Here is a 24,067-nt window from a genome sequence, read left to right as displayed (position 1 = left end):
TAAAATCAAGGTGCATAATCTATCTTATCATTCAGGCCAGTAGGGCCTGTTGCTGATGTACGAATTATCCAGTGAGTTTCTCGCTGCAACAGTAAGCGATCTGTATCTATCCCCGGTCTGGGTTTAACTCTCTCCACGCCGGAGAAAGTTAATACATCAGGCTTCCCTTCGTGAACTTCCACCATATGGGATATAAAACGAGGAGCTCCTTTTAGTGTGCGAAGCGAATACATATGCTCCCTTATTCTCGCACAGAGCTGACGAATCGTTTTCCCAATATAGTGGTAGCCACAGGGGCAGAACATAACATAGACTACATATTTTGTTCGACAAGTTATTAGATCTGTAACAGTATGTGTTATGGGTCCCATGCGCATCGTTTTCAACTCAGCATTATATTTACAAAAATTACATGTTCTACAAGCGTAGTTCCCCTTTGGTGTCAATTGTTCCAGCCGCTGTGTCTCTTTCTTAGGAGGCATCCTTCTACTTTTTTGTAGTATATCTCCTAACGATTTATTCTTTCTATATGAGATAAGCGGTTTACGACTAGCTACTTCTTTCAGATCTGGATCTCCTTCTATTATATGCCAGTTACGTCTGACTGCCTGTTCTATGACTTGATTGAGTGGTGAATTTTGAAAGGTGAATGCAAAGCGTTTTTTAATGGGTACTGATTCTTTTTCTTTTTTGGTGTTCAGAAGGGTTTTTCTCTGGCACTTATCTGCTCGTTTGCGACCTTCTTTTATTAAGGTCCTCGGATAGGACCGTTCCAACAGGCGCTTTTCTAGATCATCTGCCTGTTCCCCATAAATCTCATCCGATTCATTGTTTCTTCGTAATCTCACAAATTGTCCGTAAGGGACACCCCTCTTCACTGAGTCTGGGTGAGAGCTACCATAGTGAAGAAGGGTGTTCCTTGAAATAGGTTTTCTATAGCCTTCGCTGGTGAGCCTCTCTCCATCAACCCTAAGTTTTAGGTCTAGGAACTCCAATGATGTTCCCCCATATTGCGAGGTGAAGGACATATTCACAGAGTTAGTTGTATTTAGATATGTGACAAAGTCATGAAATTGTACCTCTGAACCTGACCATGCTATAAGAATGTCATCCACATATCGCATGTATAATTTGATACATGCGATATATGGATTATTGGAAGAATAGACGATCTGGCTTTCCAAAACGGCCAAAAATATGTTTGCGTACGTGCAGGACACCGGCGTGCCCAACGGGGTCCCGGTGTCCTGCTTGTACCACTGATAGGCAAACTTGAATGTGCTGTTCGATAGAAGGAAGGAAAGGGCTTCCTCTATGAACAGAATAAATTCGTTAGATTTATTCGACCATCTTAGGAAGTCTTTCATAGCTCCTATACCCGCCTCCGACGGGATGCGGGTATATAAGCTAACAACATCAATGGAGCATAAGCTCCAACCCGGTTCCCAAGTCATTGTTTGAATGTTCTGTAAAAGATGGAGAGTGTCCTTAATGTAAGCTGGTATAGATGGAAGAAGTGGAGATAGTAACCATTCTAGATAGTGGGATAAATATTCGGTTACAGACCCCATTCCCGAGACTATCGGACGTCCCGGGGGTGGGGTCTGCTCTTTATGTACTTTTGGAAGATGGTACCATGTTGCCGGTTTAGGTGAATCAGGTATTAATCGTTCTGCATTCTTTTTTGATAGCATCCCTTGCTCTACAAATTTGTGTAAAAGTGTAGTAAGACCTTTTAAAATTTTTGGTGTTGGGTCCGTTTTTAGGGGGGTGTAAGTAGACCTATCACTCAATTGCCTTTCGGCTTCTAGTGTATACATGGTCTTATACATTAATACGACACTCCCTCCTTTATCAGCCCTAATAATAACTAGGTCTTCTCTCTTTTTTAGAGCATTGAGAGCTATTTGTTCTGCAGTTGACAAATTGACAGGGGTTTCTCTGTACAATATAGACCTGACGTCTTGTAATACTGAATTCTGAAATAAATCCAGTTGTCCTCCCGGGGGTATCGGGGGGTTAAATTTGGACTTTTTACCCTTGGTGAAGGCACTCCGACAGTGCCCAGGCTGGGCTCTGTTCGCAGGGTCTTCAAAATCATAGGCTAACATTTCAATACATTTCTTTTCCATTAATGTACATTCTATGGGAAAAAAACCTAAACTATCTATTGTAGCTGGCGAATCTGCTTCACATTTACTCTGCTCATTATACTTTTTATTCAGAAAAAACTTAAATAGGTTAATGTCCCAAAAAGACTTGGCTAGGTCTATCTCAAATATGACTGGGTCAAAACGTTCTGTCAAACCATAGTTCAGACCTCTAGATAACAGGGTCAGTGTTGCCTCATTCAGTGTCTCTCAAGTGAGATTGATAACATTAGATATGGGGGATCTGGAAGCGTCCTCCTCGTTAATACATCCTATAATTCTGTTCTTCTTTTCTTTGGTTCTTTTTGATCTCTTCCTCCGTCCGCGCCGTGTGGACGTTGTCCTAAAGGGTGGTAGAGGTCGGTTTTTTCTTGTCTTACATCTTTCGAATCTTTGGCTATATTCACATTATATGCGGTTTCAGTGCGATTATTAGAGTAGTATGAAGCGGGTCGACGTGATTGACGATAGTTCTTGCTAGTAAGTGTAGTCGCTTTTCCATGCCACTGAAATTCTTTTTCTTGGTCATAGTCAGTTTTATCTCTGAGAAATTTTTCCCGTTTCTTTCTTTTCACGTCTTCCTGCAGTGACAGAATTCTATTTTCTAATTTAGGAAAAAACACTTGTTTCTGTTCATCTGTAGCTCTTTTTGTGTACTCTGCTTTTGCTTTATTAAGATCTTTGCTGATTTTGTCGTGCTCTATTCTATTTCTAGTTAGCACGATCTGTAATAGTTTGATAGAATGCTCGTGGTGCGCCTGTTTCCACAGGGTGACAAACGTGAGGTCCTCCTGGAACTGAGCTGGTGCTTTGTACGCTCTAAGTCCTCGTGGAGATCTCTCACTGTGCAGGTAGGACTGGAGTGAGTTAATGGTCCAAAAGATGTTAATTTCTTTATCAGATAGATTAAGAATACGTTGCTCTAATGATTTCACTTCAATGAGCTCCACATCCTCTTTATGATTGCATTCCAAAAAATACCCCCCTGGGTCCTCTCTCCCTGTGAGTAATATATCCTCCATTTTTCTTATCATCCCGTCCGTATCTGTGTCCATGTTTTGTGGCGTGGTGTCAGTCATGTGTAGCGTGCGCAAGAACAAAGGCAAGTTCTCAAAGACAATACAGGCAAAAAACAGAGATATCAATGTCCGGCACTGCTGCTAACCACCGAAAAGGACCTGGATCTAGGATGAATAGGAGTAATCCCCGAAGCTGAGGTAGTGCTCTGACTTGTAAGACGAGTCAAATACAATGTGCAAGGAGAAGGTGAAAAAGTCGGCAGACTCACCAAGGCTTCTTTTTTCAGGGTTGCTTCTTTATTAAATACTCACATACAAAACTTTGTGCGAAAGGGGAGAGAGGATCACATGGAGGGGGGTATTCACTGTCTGGCGACAGAATCTGTTTCACTCGGTAATCGAGCTTCTTCTGGCCATGATTGGCCACCTCGCAATATGGGGGAACATCATTGGAGTTCCTAGACCTAAAACTTAGGGTTGATGGAGAGAGGCTCACCAGCGAAGGCTATAGAAAACCTATTTCAAGGAACACCCTTCTTCACTATGGTAGCTCTCACCCAGACTCAGTGAAGAGGGGTGTCCCTTACGGACAATTTGTGAGATTACGAAGAAACAATGAATCGGATGAGATTTATGGGGAACAGGCAGATGATCTAGAAAAGCGCCTGTTGGAACGGTCCTATCCGAGGACCTTAATAAAAGAAGGTCGCAAACGAGCAGATAAGTGCCAGAGAAAAACCCTTCTGAACACCAAAAAAGAAAAAGAATCAGTACCCATTAAAAAACGCTTTGCATTCACCTTTCAAAATTCACCACTCAATCAAGTCATAGAACAGGCAGTCAGACGTAACTGGCATATAATAGAAGGAGATCCAGATCTGAAAGAAGTAGCTAGTCGTAAATCGCTTATCTCATATAGAAAGAATAAATCGTTAGGAGATATACTACAAAAAAGTAGAAGGATGCCTCCTAAGAAAGAGACACAGCGGCTGGAACAATTGACACCAAAGGGGAACTACGCTTGTAGAACATGTAATTTTTGTAAATATAATGCTGAGTTGAAAACGATGCGCATGGGACCCATAACACATACTGTTACAGATCTAATAACTTGTCGAACAAAATATGTAGTCTATGTTATGTTCTGCCCCTGTGGCTACCACTATATTGGGAAAACGATTCGTCAGCTCTGTGCGAGAATAAGGGAGCATATGTATTCGCTTCGCACACTAAAAGGAGCTCCTCGTTTTATATCCCATATGGTGGAAGTTCACGGAGGGAAGTCTGATGTATTAACTTTCTCCGGCGTGGAGAGAGTTAAACCCAGACCGGGGATAGATACAGATCGCTTACTGTTGCAGCGAGAAACTCACTGGATAATTCGTACATCAGCAACAGGCCCTATTGGCCTGAATGATAAGATAGATTATGCACTTTGTTTTTAATGTACTTTGTTTTTAATGCACTTTTTCCCTCATCCCTTCCATTGATATTATTATACGCTGGATTCTTATGACGTTGACATAGTAAAGGCGTTATAGGGCTGGATTAAAAGCCAACGCCTTGAAGTCTTGCGTCAAGACAGATGGGAGGTTCTAAGTGATTGAACCTGAGTACCCACCTGTATAAGAAGCAGCACAGTGTTCCTAACAATCATGGCCAGAAGAAGCTCGATTACCGAGTGAAACAGATTCTGTCGCCAGACAGTGAATACCCCCCTCCATGTGATCCTCTCTCCCCTTTCGCACAAAGTTTTGTATGTGAGTATTTAATAAAGAAGCAACCCTGAAAAAAGAAGCCTTGGTGAGTCTGCCGACTTTTTCACCTTCTCCTTGCACATTAGATTTGTAAATTACTTCTATTAAAAAATCTTAATCCTTCCAATAGTTATTAGCTTCTGAAGTTGAGTTGCTGTTTTCTGTCTCACTGCTTTCTGATGACTCACGTCTCGGGACGTGACATCCGGGACGTGACATCATCATTGAGCAGTTAGACAGAAAACTTCAGAAGCTAATAACTATTGGAAGGATTAAGATTTTTTAATAGAAGTAATTTACAAATCTGTTTAACTTTCCGGAGCCAGTTGATATATATAAAAAAGTTTTTGCCTGGAATACCCCTTTAATTTTCATGTCCAAATTTAATGAAAATTCGTCAAAGACCTGTGGTTGTGTTAAAGCTCACTATACCCCTTGTTACGTTCCGTGAGGGGTGTCGTTTTCTTTCTTGCATTCATGCCAGAACTGCTGTCAGCCACCCCTGTGCAAATCACCAATTTAGGCCTCAAATGTACATAGTGCGCTCACACTCCTGAGCCTTGTTGTGCGGCCGCAGAGCATTTTACGTTCAAATATGGGGTATTTCCATACTCAGGAGAAATTGCGTTACACATTTTGGGGGTCTTTTTCTCCTTTTACCTCTTGAAAATGAAAAGTATGGGGCAACACCAGCATGTTAGTGTAATTTTTTTTATTTTTTACACTAACATGCTGGTGTAGACCCCAACTTTTCCTTTTCATCGGGGTAAAAGGAGAAAAATTCCCCCATATGTGGCACTAAACTGTTTCCTTGAAATACGACGGCACTCTGAATTGAGAGAGCTCCATGCGCATTTGAGGCTTAAATTAGGACTTTGCAATAGGGGCGGACCCGGAGACAAGGATGGGGCTTGTATCCACCAAAACCCTACGGCAGTGTTTCCCAGTGCCTCCAGCTGTTGCAAAACTCCTAGCCTGCCCGGACAGTCAATGGCTGTCTGGCAATACTGGGAGTTGTTGTTTTGCAACAACTGGAGGCTCAGTTTTAAAAACACTGAGATGTTTTTCATCTTTATTGGGGGGGGGGGGGTGTACCTGTGTAGGGGTATATGTATATGTGTTTTACTTTTTATTTTGTGTTAGTGTAGTGTAGTTTTTCAGAGTACATTCAAACTTGTAGAAGGAAACCCACTGTAAACCTGCCTGTGTGAATGTACCCTGTACTTTCACATGGGGCGGTGGGGGCATCCCAAACCTTCAGCTGTTGCAAAACTACAAATCCCAGAATGCACTGACACACCGTACATGCTGGGAGTTGTAGTTTTGCAACAGCTGGAGGCACACTGGTGGGGAACCAGAGTTAGGAAACAGACTCTAGCTCAGTGATTCCAACCCATGTGCCTCCAGCTGTTGCAAAACTACAACTCCCAGCATGTACGGTCTGTCAGTGCATTCTGGGAGTGGTAGTTTTGCAACATATGAAGGGCCAGATATCGCAGAACTACATGTCCAACATGCCTGACTGTCTGGGCATGCTGGGAATTGTAGTTTTGAAACATCTGGGGGGCTACAGTTTAGAGGCCACCGTATAGTGGTCTCCAAACCGTGCCATTTCAGATGTTGCAAAACTACAACCCCCAGCATGCCCAGACAGTCAGTGCATGCTGAAAGTTGTAGTTTTGAAACATCTGGAGGACCACAGTTTTGAGACCACTGTGTAGTGGTTTCCAAACTGTGGCCCTCCCGATGTTGCAAAACTAAAACTCCCAGCATGTCCAGACAGTATGTGGCTGTCTGAGCATGCTGGGAGTTGTAGTTTTGCAACTTTTAGAAGGCCACAGTGCTGGGGGGGGGGTTGGTCCGGGATATCAGCAGTCATCCCGGTCCGATCACCATCCGGCGAGCGGCGGTGATCGGAAATGCGGAGGGCTTACAGGTACACCCTGCGTCCTTAAGTGACGGGACGCGAGGGCGTATTCCATACGTCCTCCATCACCAACAAGTTGAATCCTTTAACCCCTTAAGGACACAGCCCATTTTGACCTTAAAAACAGTCAATTTTATTTTTGCATTTTCATTTTTTCCTCCTCGCCTTCTAAAATCAATAACTTTTATATTTCCATTCACAGACCCATATGAGGGCTTGTTTTTTTGCATAACCAGTTGTACTTTGTAATGACTTCACTCATTTTACCCTACAATGTACGGTAAACCCAAAAGATTATTTTGTGTGCAAGGAGAATTTAACGAAAATCATCATTTTGCTAATTTGTGTGTGTGTGTGGGGGAAGGGGGGGGGGGGGGTCGTTTTCACACTGTATACTTTACGGTAAAAGTTACATGTTTTCTTTATTCTCAGGGGCAATATAATTAAAATGATATCCATGGTTACATACATTTCTATTATTGTACTGCTTCTAAAAAATCTCAAACTTTTTTTTTTTTTTTTTAACAAAATCTGTACATTTACAATTGCCCTATTTTGACCACCTCTATACGGAAAGTATTCAGGGATGTGTGGGGGCTCATTTTTTGCACCATGATCTGTAGTTTGTTTTAGTACTTTTGCGTATATGTGACTTTTTGATCGCTTTTTATTAAATGTTTTTTTCAGTTTGTGACAAAAATGCTGAAATGTTGGATTTTTTTGGGATTAACATTGTATTTTTATAGTTCGGACATTTACGCACGCGACTATTCCAAATATGTTATATATATATTTTTTACACTTTTTTTTAACTCCTTGGGGATGGAGGGAGTATGCATACGCCCTCCGTATTTCCGATCACCGCAACTCGCCGGGCGGTGATCGGACCGGGATGACTGCTGATATCTATCAGCAGGCATCCCATGGCAATGCCTAGGGGGGTCCTGAGACCCCCCCATGTCAGAGACCGCTCCGACCAGCTTAAAGGATAGGAGCGAGGTGGCAGTGTTGCCACCCCCTCCTATCCCCTGCCATTGGTCGGTCAGGCTGACCACCAATGGCAGGAGGGGGGGCGGGGGGTTAGAGTTAATTTCCTTCCCGCTCTGCCCACCGATCGAAGTCGATGCAGAGCGGGGGGAACACAGGCGGCGAGGAGGGAGTATGGTCAGGCTTACCCGGACCTTTGGGGGCGGCATCAGGAACCAGCGGCGGCCGTAAAGTGCGGCGGAGAAGGCTGCAGTGAAGATCGCGATAAGTGATCTTCACTGTGGCCTTCTAAAAGCTGCAAAACTACAACTCCCAGCATGCCCACACAACCAAAGCCTGTCTGGGCATGCTGGGAGTTGTAGTTTTGCAACATCTGGAGGGTCACAGTTTGGGGACCACTGTGTAGTGGTCTCTAAACTGTGGTCCTCCAGATGTTGCAAAACTACAACTCCCAGCATGGCCAAACAGTCAGGGATGCTGGGCATGTAGTTCTGCAATATCTGGCCCTTCAGATGTTGCAGAACTACAACTCCCAGCATGCCTGGACAGTCTAGGCATGCTTGGAGTTGTAGTTTAGCAACATCTGGAGGGCTACAGTTTGGAGGCCACTACTTTGCGGTTTCCAAACTGTTCTTCCCCAGTTGTTGCATAACTACAACTCCTAGCATGCCCAGACTGTCCAGGCATGCTGGGAGTTGTAGTTCTGCAATATCTGAAGGGCCAGATATTGCAGAACTACACGCCCAGCATCCCTGACTGTCTGGCCATGCTGGGAATTCTAGTTTTGCAACAGCTGTAGGCACACTGGTTGGGAAACACTGAGCTAGAGTCTGTTAACTAACTCAGTTATTCCAACCCGTGTGCCTCCAGCTGTTGCAAAACTACAACTCCCAGAGTGCACTGACAGACCGTACATGCTGGGAGTTGTAGTCATGCAACAGCTGGAGGCACATGGGTTGGAATCACTGAGCTAGAGTCTGTTTTCTAACTCAGTGGTTTCCCACCAGTGTGCCTACAGCTGTTGCAAGACTACAACTCCCAGCATGTACGGTCTGTCAGTGCACTCTGGGAGTTGTCATTTTGCCACAGCTGAAGGTTTCCTTCAAGGAAACTTACAGTGAACCCCTGCCTGTGTGAATGTACCCTAAAAACACTACACTAACAAATAATAAAAAGTAAAACACTACACATACATCCCCTTACATGTCGCCCCCCCCCCCCCCCAATAAAAATGAAAAACGTCTCATACAGCAGTGTTTCCTAAACGGCGCCTCCAGCTGTTGCAAAACCACAACTCCCAGTGTTGCCGGACAGCCATAGACTGTCCTGGCAGGCTGGGAGTTTTGCAACAGCTGGAGGCACCCTGTTTGGGAAACACTGCTGTAGGGTTTTGGTGGAGACAAGCCCCATCCTTGTAACTGGGTCCACCCCTATTGCAAATTCCTAATTTAGGCCTCAAATGTACATGGCGCTCTCTCACTTCAGAGCCCTGTCGTATTTCAAGGCAACAGTTTTGGGCCACACATGGGGTATCTCCGTACTCGGGAGAAATTGCGTTACAAACTTTGGGGGGGGGGGGGGGGATTTTTCTCCCATTACCCTTTGTAAAAATGGTAAATTTGGGGGGGAAAAACTGCACTTAAGTGAAAAAATTTTTTTTCATTTACACCTTTGAATTTAACGAAAAGTTGTCAAACACCTGTGGGGTGTTAAGGCTCACTGGACCCCTTGTTACGTGCCTTGAGGGGTGTAGTTTCCAAAATAGTATGCCATGTGTTTTTTGTTTTTTTTGGGCTGTTCTGGCACCATAGGGGCTTCCTAAATGTGACATGCCCCCAAAAACCATTTCAGCTAAATTCACTCTCCAAAATCCCATTGTTGCTCCTTCCCTTCTGAGCCCTCTACTGTGCCCGCCGAACACTTGACATACACATATGAGGTATTTCCTTACTTGAGAGAAATTGGGTTACAAGTTTTGGGGGGCTTTTTCTCCTATTACCTCTTGTAAAATTTCAAAAACTGGGTCTACAAGAACATGCAAGTGTAAAAAATGAAGATTTTTAATTTTCTCCTTCACTTTGCTGCTATTCCTGTGAAACACCTAAATAGTTAACACACTTACTGAATGTCATTTTGGATACTTTGAGGGGTGCAGTTTTTATAATGGGATCATTTGTGGGGTATTTCTAATATGAAGGCCCTTCAAATCCACTTCAAAACTGAACTGGTCCCTGAAAAATTCAGATTTTGAAAATTTTGTGAAAAATTGGAAAATTGCTTCTGAACATTTAAGCCCTCTGATGTTTTCCAAAAGTAAAAACATGTCAACTTTATGATGCAAATATAAAGTAGACATATTGTATTTGTGAATCAATATATAATTTATTTGGATGTCTATTTTCCTTACAAACAGAGAGCTTCAAAGTTAGAAAAATGCAAAATTTTCAATTTTTTCATAAAATTTTTGCATTTTTCACCAAGAAATGATGCAAGTATCGACAAAAATTTACCACTAACATAAAGTAGAATATGTCACGAAAAAAAAATCTCGGAATCAGAATGAAAATTAAAAGCATCCCAGAGTTATTAATGCTTGAAGTGACAGTGGTCAGAATTGCAAAAAAATGCTCCCATCCTTAGGGTCCCCAAGGAGTTAATAATAATAATAATTTTATTTATATAGCGCCTACAAATTCCGCAGCTCTTACAATTATGGGGTACAAACACAGACAAGTATCAGACAGAATAATATTTTGTATTAATATGAGGAAAAGTGGTCATTCAAAACTTTATTTTCACTTTTTTAAAAACTTTTTTTTTTTTACATTTACTTTTAACTTTTTTAGTCCCCATAGGGGACTACGGTATTTATAGCAATCATTAGATTGCTAATACTGTTCAGTGCTATGCATAGGGCATAGCAATGATCAGTGTTATCGTCAATCTTCTGCTCTGGTCTGCTGGAAGGCAGATCAGTACAGAAGACCACGGGAGACGGACGGAGGCAGGTGAGGGGACCTCCATCCGCCATCTTGGCAATCTGATCAGCCATTTTAAGTGCCGCACTGCTGCAGATGCCGTGATCTGTATTGATCACGGCATCCGAGGGGTTAATGGCAGACATCAGCGCGGTCGCTGATTTCCGCCATTAACGGTGGATCCGCGGCTGCTGACAGCCACCAGGATGTACCGCGAATGAAGCGAGCGCAGCTCCTGTGCTCGCGTCACAGCCGTAAACGTTTGGCGCAGTGCGCGAAGTAGGGCTATGCAGCGCCGTACATTTACGGCGCATGTCCTAAAGAGGTTAAAGGAGTTCTGTAGTGAAACATAACATATTTATAGATCGCAGGGGGTCTGACCGCTGGGACTCCCCCCATAGGGATATATGGAGGGGGCGTGTCGTCCGTGGCTTCCTGCAGAGGTCGGAAAGGCCGCTACCGGCAGACTGCCGAGACCTTGTTCAGGGAATCGCGGGGGTCCTAGCGGTCGGACCCATCTATAACATATCGCCTATCCTTTGGATAGGGGATAAGTTATATTTCACTGCACTACTCCTTTAAAGGGGTACTCCGGTGCTAAACATCTTATCCCCTTAGATCGCGGGGATCCTGCCGCTGTGGAACCCCGCGATCTCTCCTGCAGCACCCACCTTTTTCAGCTGCACAGAGTGAGGATCGCTCTGTGGCTGATGGCGAGCGGTGCAGGGGACTTAGAATCATAATGTGATGGCTTCCACCCCTTGTGACATCACACCCCCTCAATGCAAGTTTATGGGAGGGGGCGTTGTGTCATGAGGGGGCAGAGCCGTGACGTCACGATACTCCTTCCCCTGCACCGCCCGTCATCAGGCACAGAGCGATCCTTGCTCTCTGCAGATGAAAAACAGGGGTGCTGCAGGAGAGATCACTGGGGTCCCCAGCGACAGTATCCCCACAATCTAACATCTTAAGCCCTATCCCTTTGATAGGGGATAAGATGTTTAGTGCCGGAGTTCTCCCATTTAACAAAGAAAAGGAACTAATACAGATTAAATTATGACAACTGACAATATACAGAATATAAATGCCCTAATACACATATTGCACTAGTACCCCTACTGTGAAATACAGGCCCCATTGTGCAGCCACTTACGTTTGTCCCATGATTTATCTTCACCTGTGGCAGGAGCACTATTCCTGGCATCTTCTATTATCTGAAACTGCTTGGACTTATCTGTTAGGATAAATATATTATAAGAATGACCATGTAATACACATTAGAATAACTAAGCCTCCAATATACAATTTACATTCTACAAAGACACTTAATCCCCGTATGAATAGCAATAAAAGTTTGAGCACCTCTAACAATATTTTAAATTTGTGTGCAACTACCAGTGTGTTTACCCCTAAGGAAGTCACTTCATGACAGAATGTGCAGGACTGGGATGTGAAAATCCTACTACCCAACGCACGCTCAATTTTGTCAGCAACTCCCCCCCCCACCCCCCCTAAAAAACCATGAAAAAAAAAAAAAAATAAAGAATAAAAAAAGACAGATCTGGAAACGGCATCTTTTAAGCTTTCTACTGATTACTATGGTTGAGGCCAGATTAGAAGTGACAGCGCTGGGGGCGTGGCTTGGCACGGCATTTGAGCGCCTGCTAGTAACCGGAACTCCGCTGGGTATTCTCAAATTATCCTGACTTTTGGCCACAAAATTAGCCTGTATTGTTGCCTACCTGCAAATAAGGGTGCCTGGAGCCGATGCAATTCAGAATGTCCGGGAGCAAGCGCAACAGGAAGACACAGGGGCCACCGGAGGACGGTGAGGCCGAGCTGCGAAGGGAATCGGTGCCATCTTGCCTCCCCCACTGAGACTCTCCCTGCTGCTGCTGTACAGTTCTCTCTGCCTGTTAACCCCTCAAGTGCTGGTCTGGAAATTGTGTCCATGGCTGTCCCTTCACCCTCATCTCCTCCTTTTGAAACCACTTTGAAAGATGTTTTTCTGGCCGTATCTAAGAGCAATACTGATGTTAAGCTCCTCTTGGGCGAACTACGTGAGGATAAAGGGATTTTTGTCTTACCGTAAAATCCTTCTCTCAGAGGATCCATTGGGGGACACAGACCTTGGGTGTATGCTGCTGTTGCTAGGAGACTTGACACTAAGGAAATCAAAAAGTCGTCTCCTCCCAGCAGGATATACCCGCCTACAGAGCCTGAGGTAATCAGTTTAGTCCCCAAGCAGTAGTAGAGGACAGAGAGGCAGAAAACCAAGACCAGTCCGAGGTAACCAGAACAAAAAATTAACTGAACACACCCTTGGACAGGTAACCAAAAACCGGAACACCAAAGAAAGGGCGGGAGCTGTGTCCCCCAATGGATGTTCTGAGAAAAGGATTTTACGGTAAGACAAAAATCCCTTTTTCTCTATTGGCTCCATTGGGGGACACAGACCTTGGGACGTACCAAAGCCGTCCCTAGGGTGGGCACAGAAAACAATCAAGGGGCAGGCTGGGCCACCGCCACCTGCAACATCTTACGGCCCAGACTAGCATCCGCGGATGCAAAGGTATGAACCTGGTAGAATTTAGTAAAAGTGTGCAAGGACGACCAGGTAGCCGCCTTACAGACTTGAGAGGCTGAAGCTCCGTTATGAAGAGCCCAGGAAGCTCCGACAGAACGCGTGGAGTGAGCTGAAACCCTGAAAGGAGGGGTCTTCCCCCTACAACAGTAAGCTTCCGAAATGGCAGACCTAATCCACTGCGAAATGGTCGCTTTAGAGGCAGGTAGACCCTTACGGTGACCGTCCGTAAGAACAAAAAAGGAATCACACTGACGAAAAGATGTAACAGAGAGGTAGGTACGCACCGCCCGTACCACGTCAAGTTTATGAAGCAAATGCTTCCCGGGATGAGATGGAGCGGGACAAAAGGACGGGAGGACAATATTCTCATTAAGGTGGAAGGCAGAAACCACCTTAGGCAAGAAAGAAGGAACCGGACAAAAAAACAACTTTGTCCTGATGGACAATTAGAAAGGGAGAGCGGCAAGAAAGAGCCGCCAATTCTGAAACCGTCTGATGGAGGTAATTGCCATAAGGAACGCCACCTTCCAAATTGGGACCAAATTCAGATCCCAAAGGAGGTGTAGGAGACCTGTAAGGAGGAGCCGCGTGGGCCACGCCTTGAAGAAAAGTCCAAACATGAGAATCAGATGCCAGAGGGCGTTGGAAAAGAATGGAAAGGGCAGACACTTGACCCTTTAAGGAGCTGAGAGCTAATTGTTGATCCAGCCCTGACTGCAAAAGTGAAAAGTCCAGGAAGGGAGAACACGACTGGAGAAAGAGATTGAGAGTCGCACCAACGAAAATAAGGCCGCCAGGTACGGTGGTAAATCCTTGCTGAAGAGGGCTTGCGTGCCTTGAGCATGGTGCAAATCACCTGTGTTGAGAAGCCACGGGCCCTTAGTACCGCGGTCTCGACCGCCACGCCGTCAAATGCAGCGACGATAAATTGGGGTGGCACAGAGGACCCTGAGAGAGAAGGTCTGGACGAAGTGGAAGGCGCAGCGGAACGTCGTCCAGGAGCCAGACGACGTCGGCATACCACGCCCTCCGAGGCCAATCTGGAGCCACGAGAATGGCGGGAATGTTCTCCGCTCTGAGCTTCCTCAGTACCCTGGGAAGGAGAGGAAGAGGAGGGAACAGATAAGGAAGGGCAAACCCTGACCAAGGAATTACCAGTGCATCCGCTGCTAGAGCACAGGGGTCCCGTGACTTTGACACAGAGGGGAACCTTCTTGTTGTGGCGGGATGCAAAGAGGTCCACATCTGGAGTTCCCCAGAGGCCGCAGATCTCTGCAAATACCTCCGGATGAAGGGACCACTCGCCGGGGTCGGGAGAAGACCGGCTTAGGAAGTCCGCTTTCCAATTGTTTACGCCTGGAATGTGAATTGCCGAGATGGCCGGAACCCTGAGCTCCGCCCAGAGAAGGATTTTGGAAACGTCGGCCATCGCCACCGAGCTGCAGGTGCCGCCCTGGCGATTGATGTATGCCACCGCAGTGGAGTTGTCCGACTGGACATGAACTGGGCGGCCCTGGAGAAGGCTCTCCCAATGTAACAGACAAAAGGTAGATTGCTTTCAGTTCCAGGATGTTGACCGAGAAGAGTGTCTCCCTGGGAGACCAAAGGCCCTGGACTGTCCGGTCTCGGAAGACACCCCCCCCCCCCCCCGAAAGGCTGGCATCTGTCGTGACAACCAGCTAATGGAGGGGCAGGAAGGAGCGTCCCTGAAGAAGCAGGGGGGACCGGAGCCACCACAGAGGGGAGCGGAGAGATGCCCGAGGAAGTACAATCTTGCGATCGAGGGACAATGGAGACCTGTCCCACCGGGATAGAATCGCAAGTTAAAGGGGTCGAAAATGAAACGGAGCGAAGGGAACTACCTTCATCATCCGACCCAGGACTTCCATTCAAAATCGAATGGGCAGTGGGAAGGGATTCCTGAGTATACGAACCCCTGACAGAAGGGTCAATCGCTTGTCCGATGGGAGGTGAACCCAGGCAGGACCGGGTATCGAACCGAAGTCCTAGAAAAACCAGGGACTGAGTGGGGGATAGGTTGTACTTGTCCCAATTAACCAACCAAAGCGAGACAGGGCCTGAAGAGTGAGGCTCTCTAGATTCTGGTCTCTGGACGGAGCCTTGATCAGAAGGTCGTCCAAGTAAGGGATCACCGAGACCCCCCTTGTCCATAGCAGGCCGATCACCGGCGCAAGGACCTTGGTGAATACCCTCGGAGCTGTGGCCAGGCCGAAGGGGAGAGCCAAGAACTGGAAATGTCGCTCCGTGACAACAAATCTGAGGAACCGCTGTTGTCCGGGAAAAATCGGAACATGGAGGTAGGCGTCCCTGATGTCCACCGAGGAAAGAAACTCCCCCTGATCCATGGTCGCCACACCTCAACAGAGAGACTCCATGCGGAAGTGGCGCAGGAGGAGATGCCTGTTGAGAAGCTTTAGATCCAAGATTGGGCGTACAGAACCCCCTTTCTTGGGAACTACAAAGAGGTTGGAATAAAAACCTCGAAAGCGTTCCCTGGGAGGAACCGGGACATTGACCCCCTGAATGAGGAGGGACTGAAGTGCACCCCTAAAGGCCTTTGCCAAAGAGGGAGATCGCGGAGCTCGGGAAAGGAAAAAACGATGCTTTGGAACAGAGGCAAACTTGATCCGGTAACCGTTGGACACCACGTCTCTGACCCAGAAGTCCTGCACCTGTGTGGTCCAGACGTCCTGGAAGAGTAACAAACGACCTCCCACCGGAGAAAAATCCGCAGGTGGGGGCGTCCCTTCAGGCAGAGGTGGGTTTGCGGGTATCCGCCTTGGGCGCAGAGCGGCCCGAACGGTTATCCGATTTCCAGGATGGGCGAGTCTGGAAGAAGGGAGCCTTCTTGTCCCGAGAAGGCGTCTGCCTAGTCCCCTTCGTGACCCCGAAGGTCTGAAAGGACCAAAAGAAGGTAGATTTACGGTGGGAGGTAGTAATACGGGCCTTATTTTGAGGTAATAAGGAACTCTTCCCTCCCGTGGCTTCCGAGATTATCTCGTCTAGGCGCTTACCAAAAAGCAGAGAGCCAGTAAAAGGAAGCTCAGTGAGACTTTTTAGAGGCTGCGTCCGCATCCCAGGCTTTAAGCCACGCGGATCTACGGAGGGCCACAAGGTTACCCATGGCAAAAGCAGCACAGCGGGCCGACTGCATGGAAGCAGAACATAGAAAATCTCCTGCTTTAGAAAGCAGGAGAATTGAAATCGGCCAGTTCTTCCGAAGCCCCAGAAGAAATGCCCTGGTGGAGTCGGGAAACCCAAATCACAAGGTCCCTGGAAACCCAGGCAGAGGCAAAGGTAGGGAGAAGAGATGAACCCGTAGCCTCAAAGGCAAATTTAGCCAGGGTCTCCACCTTTTTGTCCGCTGGATCCTTAAAGGATGCAGCATCGGACAAAGGTAGGTCTTAGATAGACGGGAGACTGGTGGGTCAACCGTAGGAGATGAGGTCCACCGGGCCATAAGGTCCTTAGCAAAGGGATAACGCGCTTGAAACTTCTTTATTTCTTGAAACCTCTTGTCAGGGTGCCTCCAGGCAGACTCTAGCAAGGCTTCAAATTCAGCATAGGAGCTGAACATTTTGGGTGCCTGACGGGCACGGTAAAAGGAAACTTCTGGGACAGCGTCTGAAGTTCCTGGGTCCTCTAGGTGAAAGGTGTCTCTTATGGCCGAAACCAATGAGTCCACCATATCGGTCATGTCTGCGTGGTCTTCTGAGTCAGAGAAAGAAGCAGCCTCATCAACTAGTTCTCCAGGGTAGTCGGAACGGGTGGAGGCAGCCTTAGAAGAGGGAGACACTGACCTGGCGCGCCTTTCTGGAGACTCAGAACAGCGACTCGGGGAGCGTCTTCTAGAAGAAAGACACTTGCTGGAAGACGTAGCAGAGGGACGGTGCCCATGAGAGGAGCGCCTACATCTGTACAAAGACTCCGGAGAGGAGTCAGAGGAATGACCCCTATTACGCTTGTGAGAGCGTTTAAATTAGGGTGAGGGAGAGCGAGGCTCTCTAGGGGAACGGTGTAAGGAAGACCTCTGTAAGGCAGTCACCATGGAGCGGGAGACCTGCGCCAAGTCAGAAATAGACAGAGAGGGAAGACACCCATATTGGAGGGGCAGCAGAGCCCACTGGGTCTGGGGGAGCATCCTGAATAGGAATACCAGGGGGGTCAGGAGGTGCAGTGGTGCAGGCGGAACAAGTGGGTACAGCAGACCCAGGCATTTTGGAGTTGCAGCCCTTACAAGAGTAGTAGGTGACCAGGGCCCCAGGTACCTGTTTAGAGGGAGGAACAGTTCTGGGCTCGGACATGAATAAAATAAAAAAGCCTCACCAGCGTCCGTGTGCCCTCAGGCAGCTGCTGTGAGGAAAAAAAACGAGAAAGGAGAGAGAACACTGGCAGGGGCGGCCGGACAAATCAGAAAAGAGGGGCCGGATTAGACTGTGGCGCCTCTGATTGGCTAACAGATCACTGCTCAGACCCCTTTGGCTAGAGAGATTCGTGCTCTTCTAAGGGCGCGAACTCTGCCGAGAAAGAAGGAGGTCGGCTAATAATGGAGCAAGAATGCCAGTACAGCGGGCCGTTGCGAAAGTGAAAGCAAACTGCGCCCCGGCTGCGTCGCACACGACGCGGCCAGAGCATAGAGGAAGATAAAGCAAAAAAGGCAGCCGCGGCTGCTGAATAACTGTTAAAGAGAATTCATATACACAGTTCTACACCACTGACTCCATTTAGTCCCCTGCATTCCCTAAGTGCCCCCAATAAATGTTAGGGAACCCTTGCCCAATAGGGATCCCCACTAGATAGAATAAAAAGGAGTGGGACCAAAACAGGGGGTCTCCAGCAGTTGCAAGCCCCCGCACCTGAAAGAAAAAAAGGGGGGGGGGGGGGAATACTCACCTCAATCTGAAGAACTCACCTCATGAAGTCTTCAGTCATGAAGTCTTCAGCCAGCTTTTTTGTCACCTGCATCATGCCGGGCTTGAAAAGCAAGACGAGCAGGGAAAGGTGGGGGACCCGGCCCCATAAGGTACTACAACAGGCACTGACCGTTGGCGAGAGGGGGTTGACAGTGCATCCACGATGCTTGTGCCCCCTCAATCGCAAATGGGAAAACAGTGAACGCTATGTTCCTGAGGCCCCACCTGAAAAAAGGAAAATAAAAGGGAATAGTAAACACTAAAACGTCCCTATTCTGTAAAAATAAAAAAATGTTAGACCAAGTCTGGGGAGAACCCCAGACTAGTGTCCATCTCCTGCAACACTAAGGTAAAACTGATTACCTCAGGCTCTGTAGGCGGGTATATCCTGCTGGGAGGAGCCGACTTTTTTGGTTTCCTTAGTGTCAAGTCTCCTAGCAACAACAGCATACACCCAAGGTCTGTGTCCCCCAATGGAGCAAATAGAGAAATTAACCTTATCCGCCATGATATGCAAAAGGTGTCCGAGCGAGTTAGTGCTGTTGAGGAAAGAGTGGGGGATTTGGAGGATCAGGTCCCTCCACTTAAGAGAGAAATGCACCGTGTGATTGACCATCTGACTGCTCTTGTCGCAAAATCTGATGATATGGAAAATCGACTGCGGCGGAATAATGTACGCCTGGTGGGTGTCCCCGAAAAAGGCTTTAGGTCGTGACCCTGGAGAATATTTTGAAAGTTGGCTCCTTAATACTTTTGGAAGAGAGACTCTGACACCTGTTTGCAGTAGAACGTACCCATAGGGTGCCTACCCGTCCCCTTCCATCTGGAGCCCCACCCAGAGCTGTCCTTATCCGGATTCTTCATTATAAAGACAGGGACATTATTCTCTTTAGAAGTGACAGGGCCACTTTCATTATCATGTTGGCCCTCATTTACTAAGAGTGGAGTGTAGGTTTCTTTGTGGGGTTTAATTCCCTACAACTTATTTTAAACAGTATTTACTAAGGTTTCTCTACTTTTTTTATTTTATTTATTTATTTATTTTTTTTAACACACACATGCTCTGATCTGTCGGGTTTTCCTCAGCTCAAATCCACCACATTTTATGTGTAAATATGTTGGGTTTTTGTGAAAATGTCAGGAACACACCCCTTTTCCCGTTGGCCACGCCCCCTGTTTTTTTTTTTTTTTTTTTTTAGCAAAATGGAGAGTTAGTCGGGGTTTTCTCAATTCTGGCGCAGACGGAATTTCTGGCGCACAACCCGATAAAACATGTCGGGTTTGCAATTGTAAATGAGGGCCATTATGTATGAAAAAAATTGTATTGCAAAAAAATAAATAAATAAATATACATCCATCTAGCAGAATTGCCTGTTTGAGTAATATGACAGTAGCCTAGATTACTCAATTTGTCTAAAACCAAAACTGTCTACTTTTCCATAACAACCAATCACAGCTCAGCTTTCATATCTTAATGAACCCTGGTTAATTGAAAGCAGAGCTGTAATTGGTTGTCATGAACAAATCCCTCCAGTTTTGGTCAGTCTGATCACAGCTACACAAAATGAAAAATATATATATTATATAAATTACTCTTACATTTTTTTTTCTTATTTTACTTTGTGTTACCATATCCAGACATCCATAACTTCTTCCTTATTCCTTTGATGGAGCTGTGTGTGGGCTTGGTTTTTGTGGGGAATGTAGTAATTTTTACTGGTTCTGTTATAGAAGGAATTGTAATGATCCTTTTTTCCCCATAATGAATGGGAATGGAGGGAGCATTGGCAACCAGCAATAACAAAAATGCACCAGCGCTTCCTGTTTGCATTGCAGTGGGCTGGCTGGGTGAGGTCTAACTGCTTTAAATACCATGGTTGCTATTGACCATGGCATCTAAGTGGTTTACCCCTTAAGGACCAGGCCAATTTTCACTTTCGCATTTTCATTTTTTCCTCCTCTCCTTTTAAAATTCATAACCATAAGACCCATATGAGGGTGTTTTTTGCTTGAGCAATTATACTTTGTAATGGCATCTTTCATTTTACCATAAAATCTACGGCGCAACCAAAAAAGAAATATTTGCTGGTGGAAATTTATAAGGAAACAGCAACTTTTCAACTTTTGGCAGGTTTGTTTTTTAATGCAGTGTAAAAATGATACATCATCTTAATGGATAATGCAAATAAAACGATACCCAATTTATATCGTTTTTCTATTATTGTGCTATGTGAAAAAAAAAAATACAAAACTTATTAACTAAATTGGTATGCATAAAATAATTTTCTGACCCCTATAACTTTTTTTTTCCCGTATACAAGGATGTATGAGGGCTCTTTTTTTTGCACCATGATCTGTAGTTTTTATTAGTACCATTAGAGATGGGGTTTTATATAATCTTAGAAACTTTTTTTTTATTTTACACTTTTTAAATTCCCACAAGGACTTTTATATGCAATCATTAGGTTGCATTTACTGTACAATGCTATGCCATAGGCAGTAAGATTGGCTTAGCCAGGCTACATCGTTGAATCGTCGATCAGGTGGCAGAAGGCAGGTAAGGGGACCCTCCTGCACCATCTTGGTTCACGGAACCCCGCAATGACGTTGTGGGGGTTCCATGAGCTCTGCTGAGCTGCCAGAATGTTCTACTTTCACTTTAGACGCTGTAATCAGCATTGATCACGGCCTCTAAAAAGTTAAATGCAGTTTACAGGATTAAACGCTGTTTAACCTGTTACACCCATCATCCTTAACAGGTTAAACGGCCTGGGTTAGAGTTACCAGTTATCCATGCACATCTTTGTATCTTACTCTGTAAATGTATGTCACATGTAATAGCCCCAAAGGAATAAAATGAGTTTAAAACAGGTCTTTCATATGCAGCCTTAGATGGTGAGAGAAGCCATAGCAATATCACAAGTTCAACATATGGAAACCAAATTCATACATACCTATAAAAATGGATGTCACCTTTGCTTTTTCATAGAAAAACTGGGGGTCAAGAACGTCTGCCTGTGTAAAAAGAGTTAGGGGGAGAGTTATTAAAAGCTGTCCAGAGGAAAAGCTGCCCAGTTGCCCATAGCAACCCATCAGAGCCGAAGAGCCATAGTGACATAATAAGCCATCCAATGTTCATCTTCATTTTCTGCTTGACATCCAAGCATGCTGGACACTTACTTCTTCCTTGCTGTATCCCATCTTAAGTCTCTTGCACAGGACAGCATGCTTCTCCAGAGAGGACCTTGGCATTCTGTGGTTAGAGTCATAGGGGCACACGACCGACTCCTAGTGGGCAGAAACACAGGTAAGGTTGGACTGCTTGGTAATAGAGATGAGCGAACTTACAGTAAATTCGATTCGTCATGAACTTCTCGGCTCGGCAGTTGATGACTTATCCCGCGTAAATTAGTTCAGCCTTCAGGTGCTCCGGAGGGCTGGAAAAGGTGGATACATTCCTAGGAAAGAGTCCACCTTTACCAGCCCACCGGAGCACCGGAAAGCTGAAATAATTTATGCAGGAAAAGTCATCAACTGCCGAGCCGAGAAGTCTTACAGCAGGCTCAAAGGGGGAGACTCACCAAAACCTGTGCAGAGGAAGAGTGGAACAGTTGCCCATAGCAACCAGATCGACTAATTTTTTAAGGGTTTTTCTTTATTAAAGAAGCAATCTGATCAGTTAGTATGGGCAACTGCACCATGTTTCCTCTGCACAGATTTTGATGAATTTCTCATTTTTCCATTCTGCTCCAATACAGAAAAGGTCCAGCACCTAATGGATTCTGGAGCTGTCCAGCAGTAAGGCCTCATTCACATTGCTGTCGGACTCTTATTCGCTGTTCCGCTGGCAATACAGCCACTATTCCGCTAAATATACCAGATCACCAACGGACCCCATGGAAATTAATGGGGTCCATCGGGACCCGGTAGAAGCAGTTTACATCCAACCCGTTTTAGGGTCCGATCGGTTCAAAAAAAAAAAAAAAGCCTTAATGGATGCCAACGGTAATGTGAACCCCAACTAATCCCGATCCAAACTCTGACTCCAGAGAGCTGGCGCAGGAAGAGATATACAGAAGGCTCCCTGTTAGTAATAGAGGGCAGGCCAGTGTGGCACACTTTTATGGCCACTGGGTTGACATTACCTACCCTATGATCTCTGCCAGTGGACTATTATCCACAGAGCCCCAGGTTATAAATGTATAAACCAGTGTTTCCCAACTAGTGCGCCTCCAGCTCTTGCAAAACTACAACTCCCAGCATGTCCGGACAGCCAAAGGCTGTCCGGGCATGCTGGGTGTTGTAGTTTTGCAAGAGCTGGAGACACACTAGTTGGGAAACTCTGGAAGGCTGGGTTCACACCACGATTTTGCAATACAGTTCCCGTATCAGGTTTTTGATAAAAATCGGATTCCTCAAAATGTGTGTACAAAACGGCTGGAAAAACGATGTCCGGCTGCATCCGTTCTTTAAGAAAAAATAATATACGCTTTTAACTTTTCATTCCATTATGAATAAAGTTTCACTTGTTTGATTGAAATTCCAAGAAAAAAAACTGTGCAAAGTCAAAAACCGTATGGAGCCGTACGCACATACAGTTCTGTACGGTTCCCATTGACTCCCATGTTAACAAAAACATATACGTTTCAATACGGCTTCTCACCCGGACCAAAAACCGCGGTAGGCTACAGCTTTGGGTACGGGGAAAAAACTGACACAACCGGATGCATCTTTTAGCATACAGTTTTCAATGGAGAGTCAATGCATGCGGTTTCGTACGGTTTTCAAATTGGAAACGTATACGGGAACTGTGTAGCAAAAACGTGGTGTGAACGTGGTGCCAAATAGAAGGTTAAGAATAGTGCCTGGGTGGCATCACTGTGTGACCTGCTGTGCCCACCTCAGCTTCAGGCACAAAGGTTTACATGGAGGTCAAGGCTGGTAAGAATGTCCGATGGCATGGCTCTAGTGCCCACCCTGCTGGGGATAGTCTCTGGGTCAGTCATGTTGTTTACCCTCCATGTAACCAGTTACTACAGAGTGATGTCTGCCCAGACCTGCTCCCCGCCCGGCGCCTCCTGCTCCCAGCCCAGCTCCTGCAGCAGCTCCGTCAGGCGGCTCCGGCATCGCTTCGTGAAGTCCTTCAACTCCTGTAACATAAGATGAGAATTCACCGGAACGGAACCCTCCATCATTGCATGGTACATGCTATTTCCTAGCCAGCTAAAGGACCTCTGATGATGTCATGACCATGTGACCAGCCATGTGACTAAACTCGAGTAGGCGGAGCCAGTCTGCAGTCTGTAGGAAACACAATTGGTTTCGCGGGCTTATTAGTGGTTTGCTGGTGAGAAGGGCAGGAGACCTCTAGTAGTAGGTGAGGACTTCTCTTGGTGGCTGTATATGGCCAAGTAATACTCTGCAGGGGCCTATGGAGCCAGTCTGGAGGCTGCAAGAAGCACAGCTGATATCCCCTCCCCCTGCAGAGCATTACAGCAACCCCCCCTGCAGAGCATTACAGCAACCCCCCCCCTGCAGAGCATTACAGCAACCCCCCCTGCAGGGCATTACAGCAACCCCCCCCCCCTGCAGGGCATTACAGCAACCCCCCCCCCCTGCAGGGCATTACAGCAACCCCCCCCCCCCCTGCAGGGCATTACAGCAACCCCCCCCCCCCCCCTGCAGAGCATTACAGCAACCCCCCCTGCAGGGCATTACAGCAACCCCC

The 24,067-nt window shown here is 46.2% G+C and overlaps 1 protein-coding gene across 1 annotated transcript in view; it reads right to left on the bottom strand.

Moving 5' to 3' along the window:
- The window catches only part of SNRNP48 (small nuclear ribonucleoprotein U11/U12 subunit 48), a 57,329-nt gene extending 33,734 nt beyond the window's left edge, over nucleotides 1–23,595 (bottom strand). The window contains exons 1-4 of the mRNA XM_056521119.1: nucleotides 23,397–23,595; nucleotides 21,520–21,627; nucleotides 21,294–21,354; nucleotides 11,972–12,052 (exon numbers count right to left, since the gene is read on the bottom strand). Coding sequence (XP_056377094.1) covers nucleotides 11,972–12,052; nucleotides 21,294–21,354; nucleotides 21,520–21,627; nucleotides 23,397–23,546 — 400 coding nt within the window. The 5' untranslated portion in view covers nucleotides 23,547–23,595. The remainder of the gene's footprint in view (nucleotides 1–11,971; nucleotides 12,053–21,293; nucleotides 21,355–21,519; nucleotides 21,628–23,396) is intronic.
- Between the last annotated feature and the right edge of the window lie 472 nt (nucleotides 23,596–24,067).

Source organism: Hyla sarda, chromosome 5, assembly GCF_029499605.1.
Source record: "Hyla sarda isolate aHylSar1 chromosome 5, aHylSar1.hap1, whole genome shotgun sequence".
NCBI lineage: Eukaryota > Metazoa > Chordata > Amphibia > Anura > Hylidae > Hyla > Hyla sarda.
The sequence above is the reverse complement of the archived record's forward strand: the minus strand, read 5'-3'. Positions and strand labels throughout refer to the sequence as shown.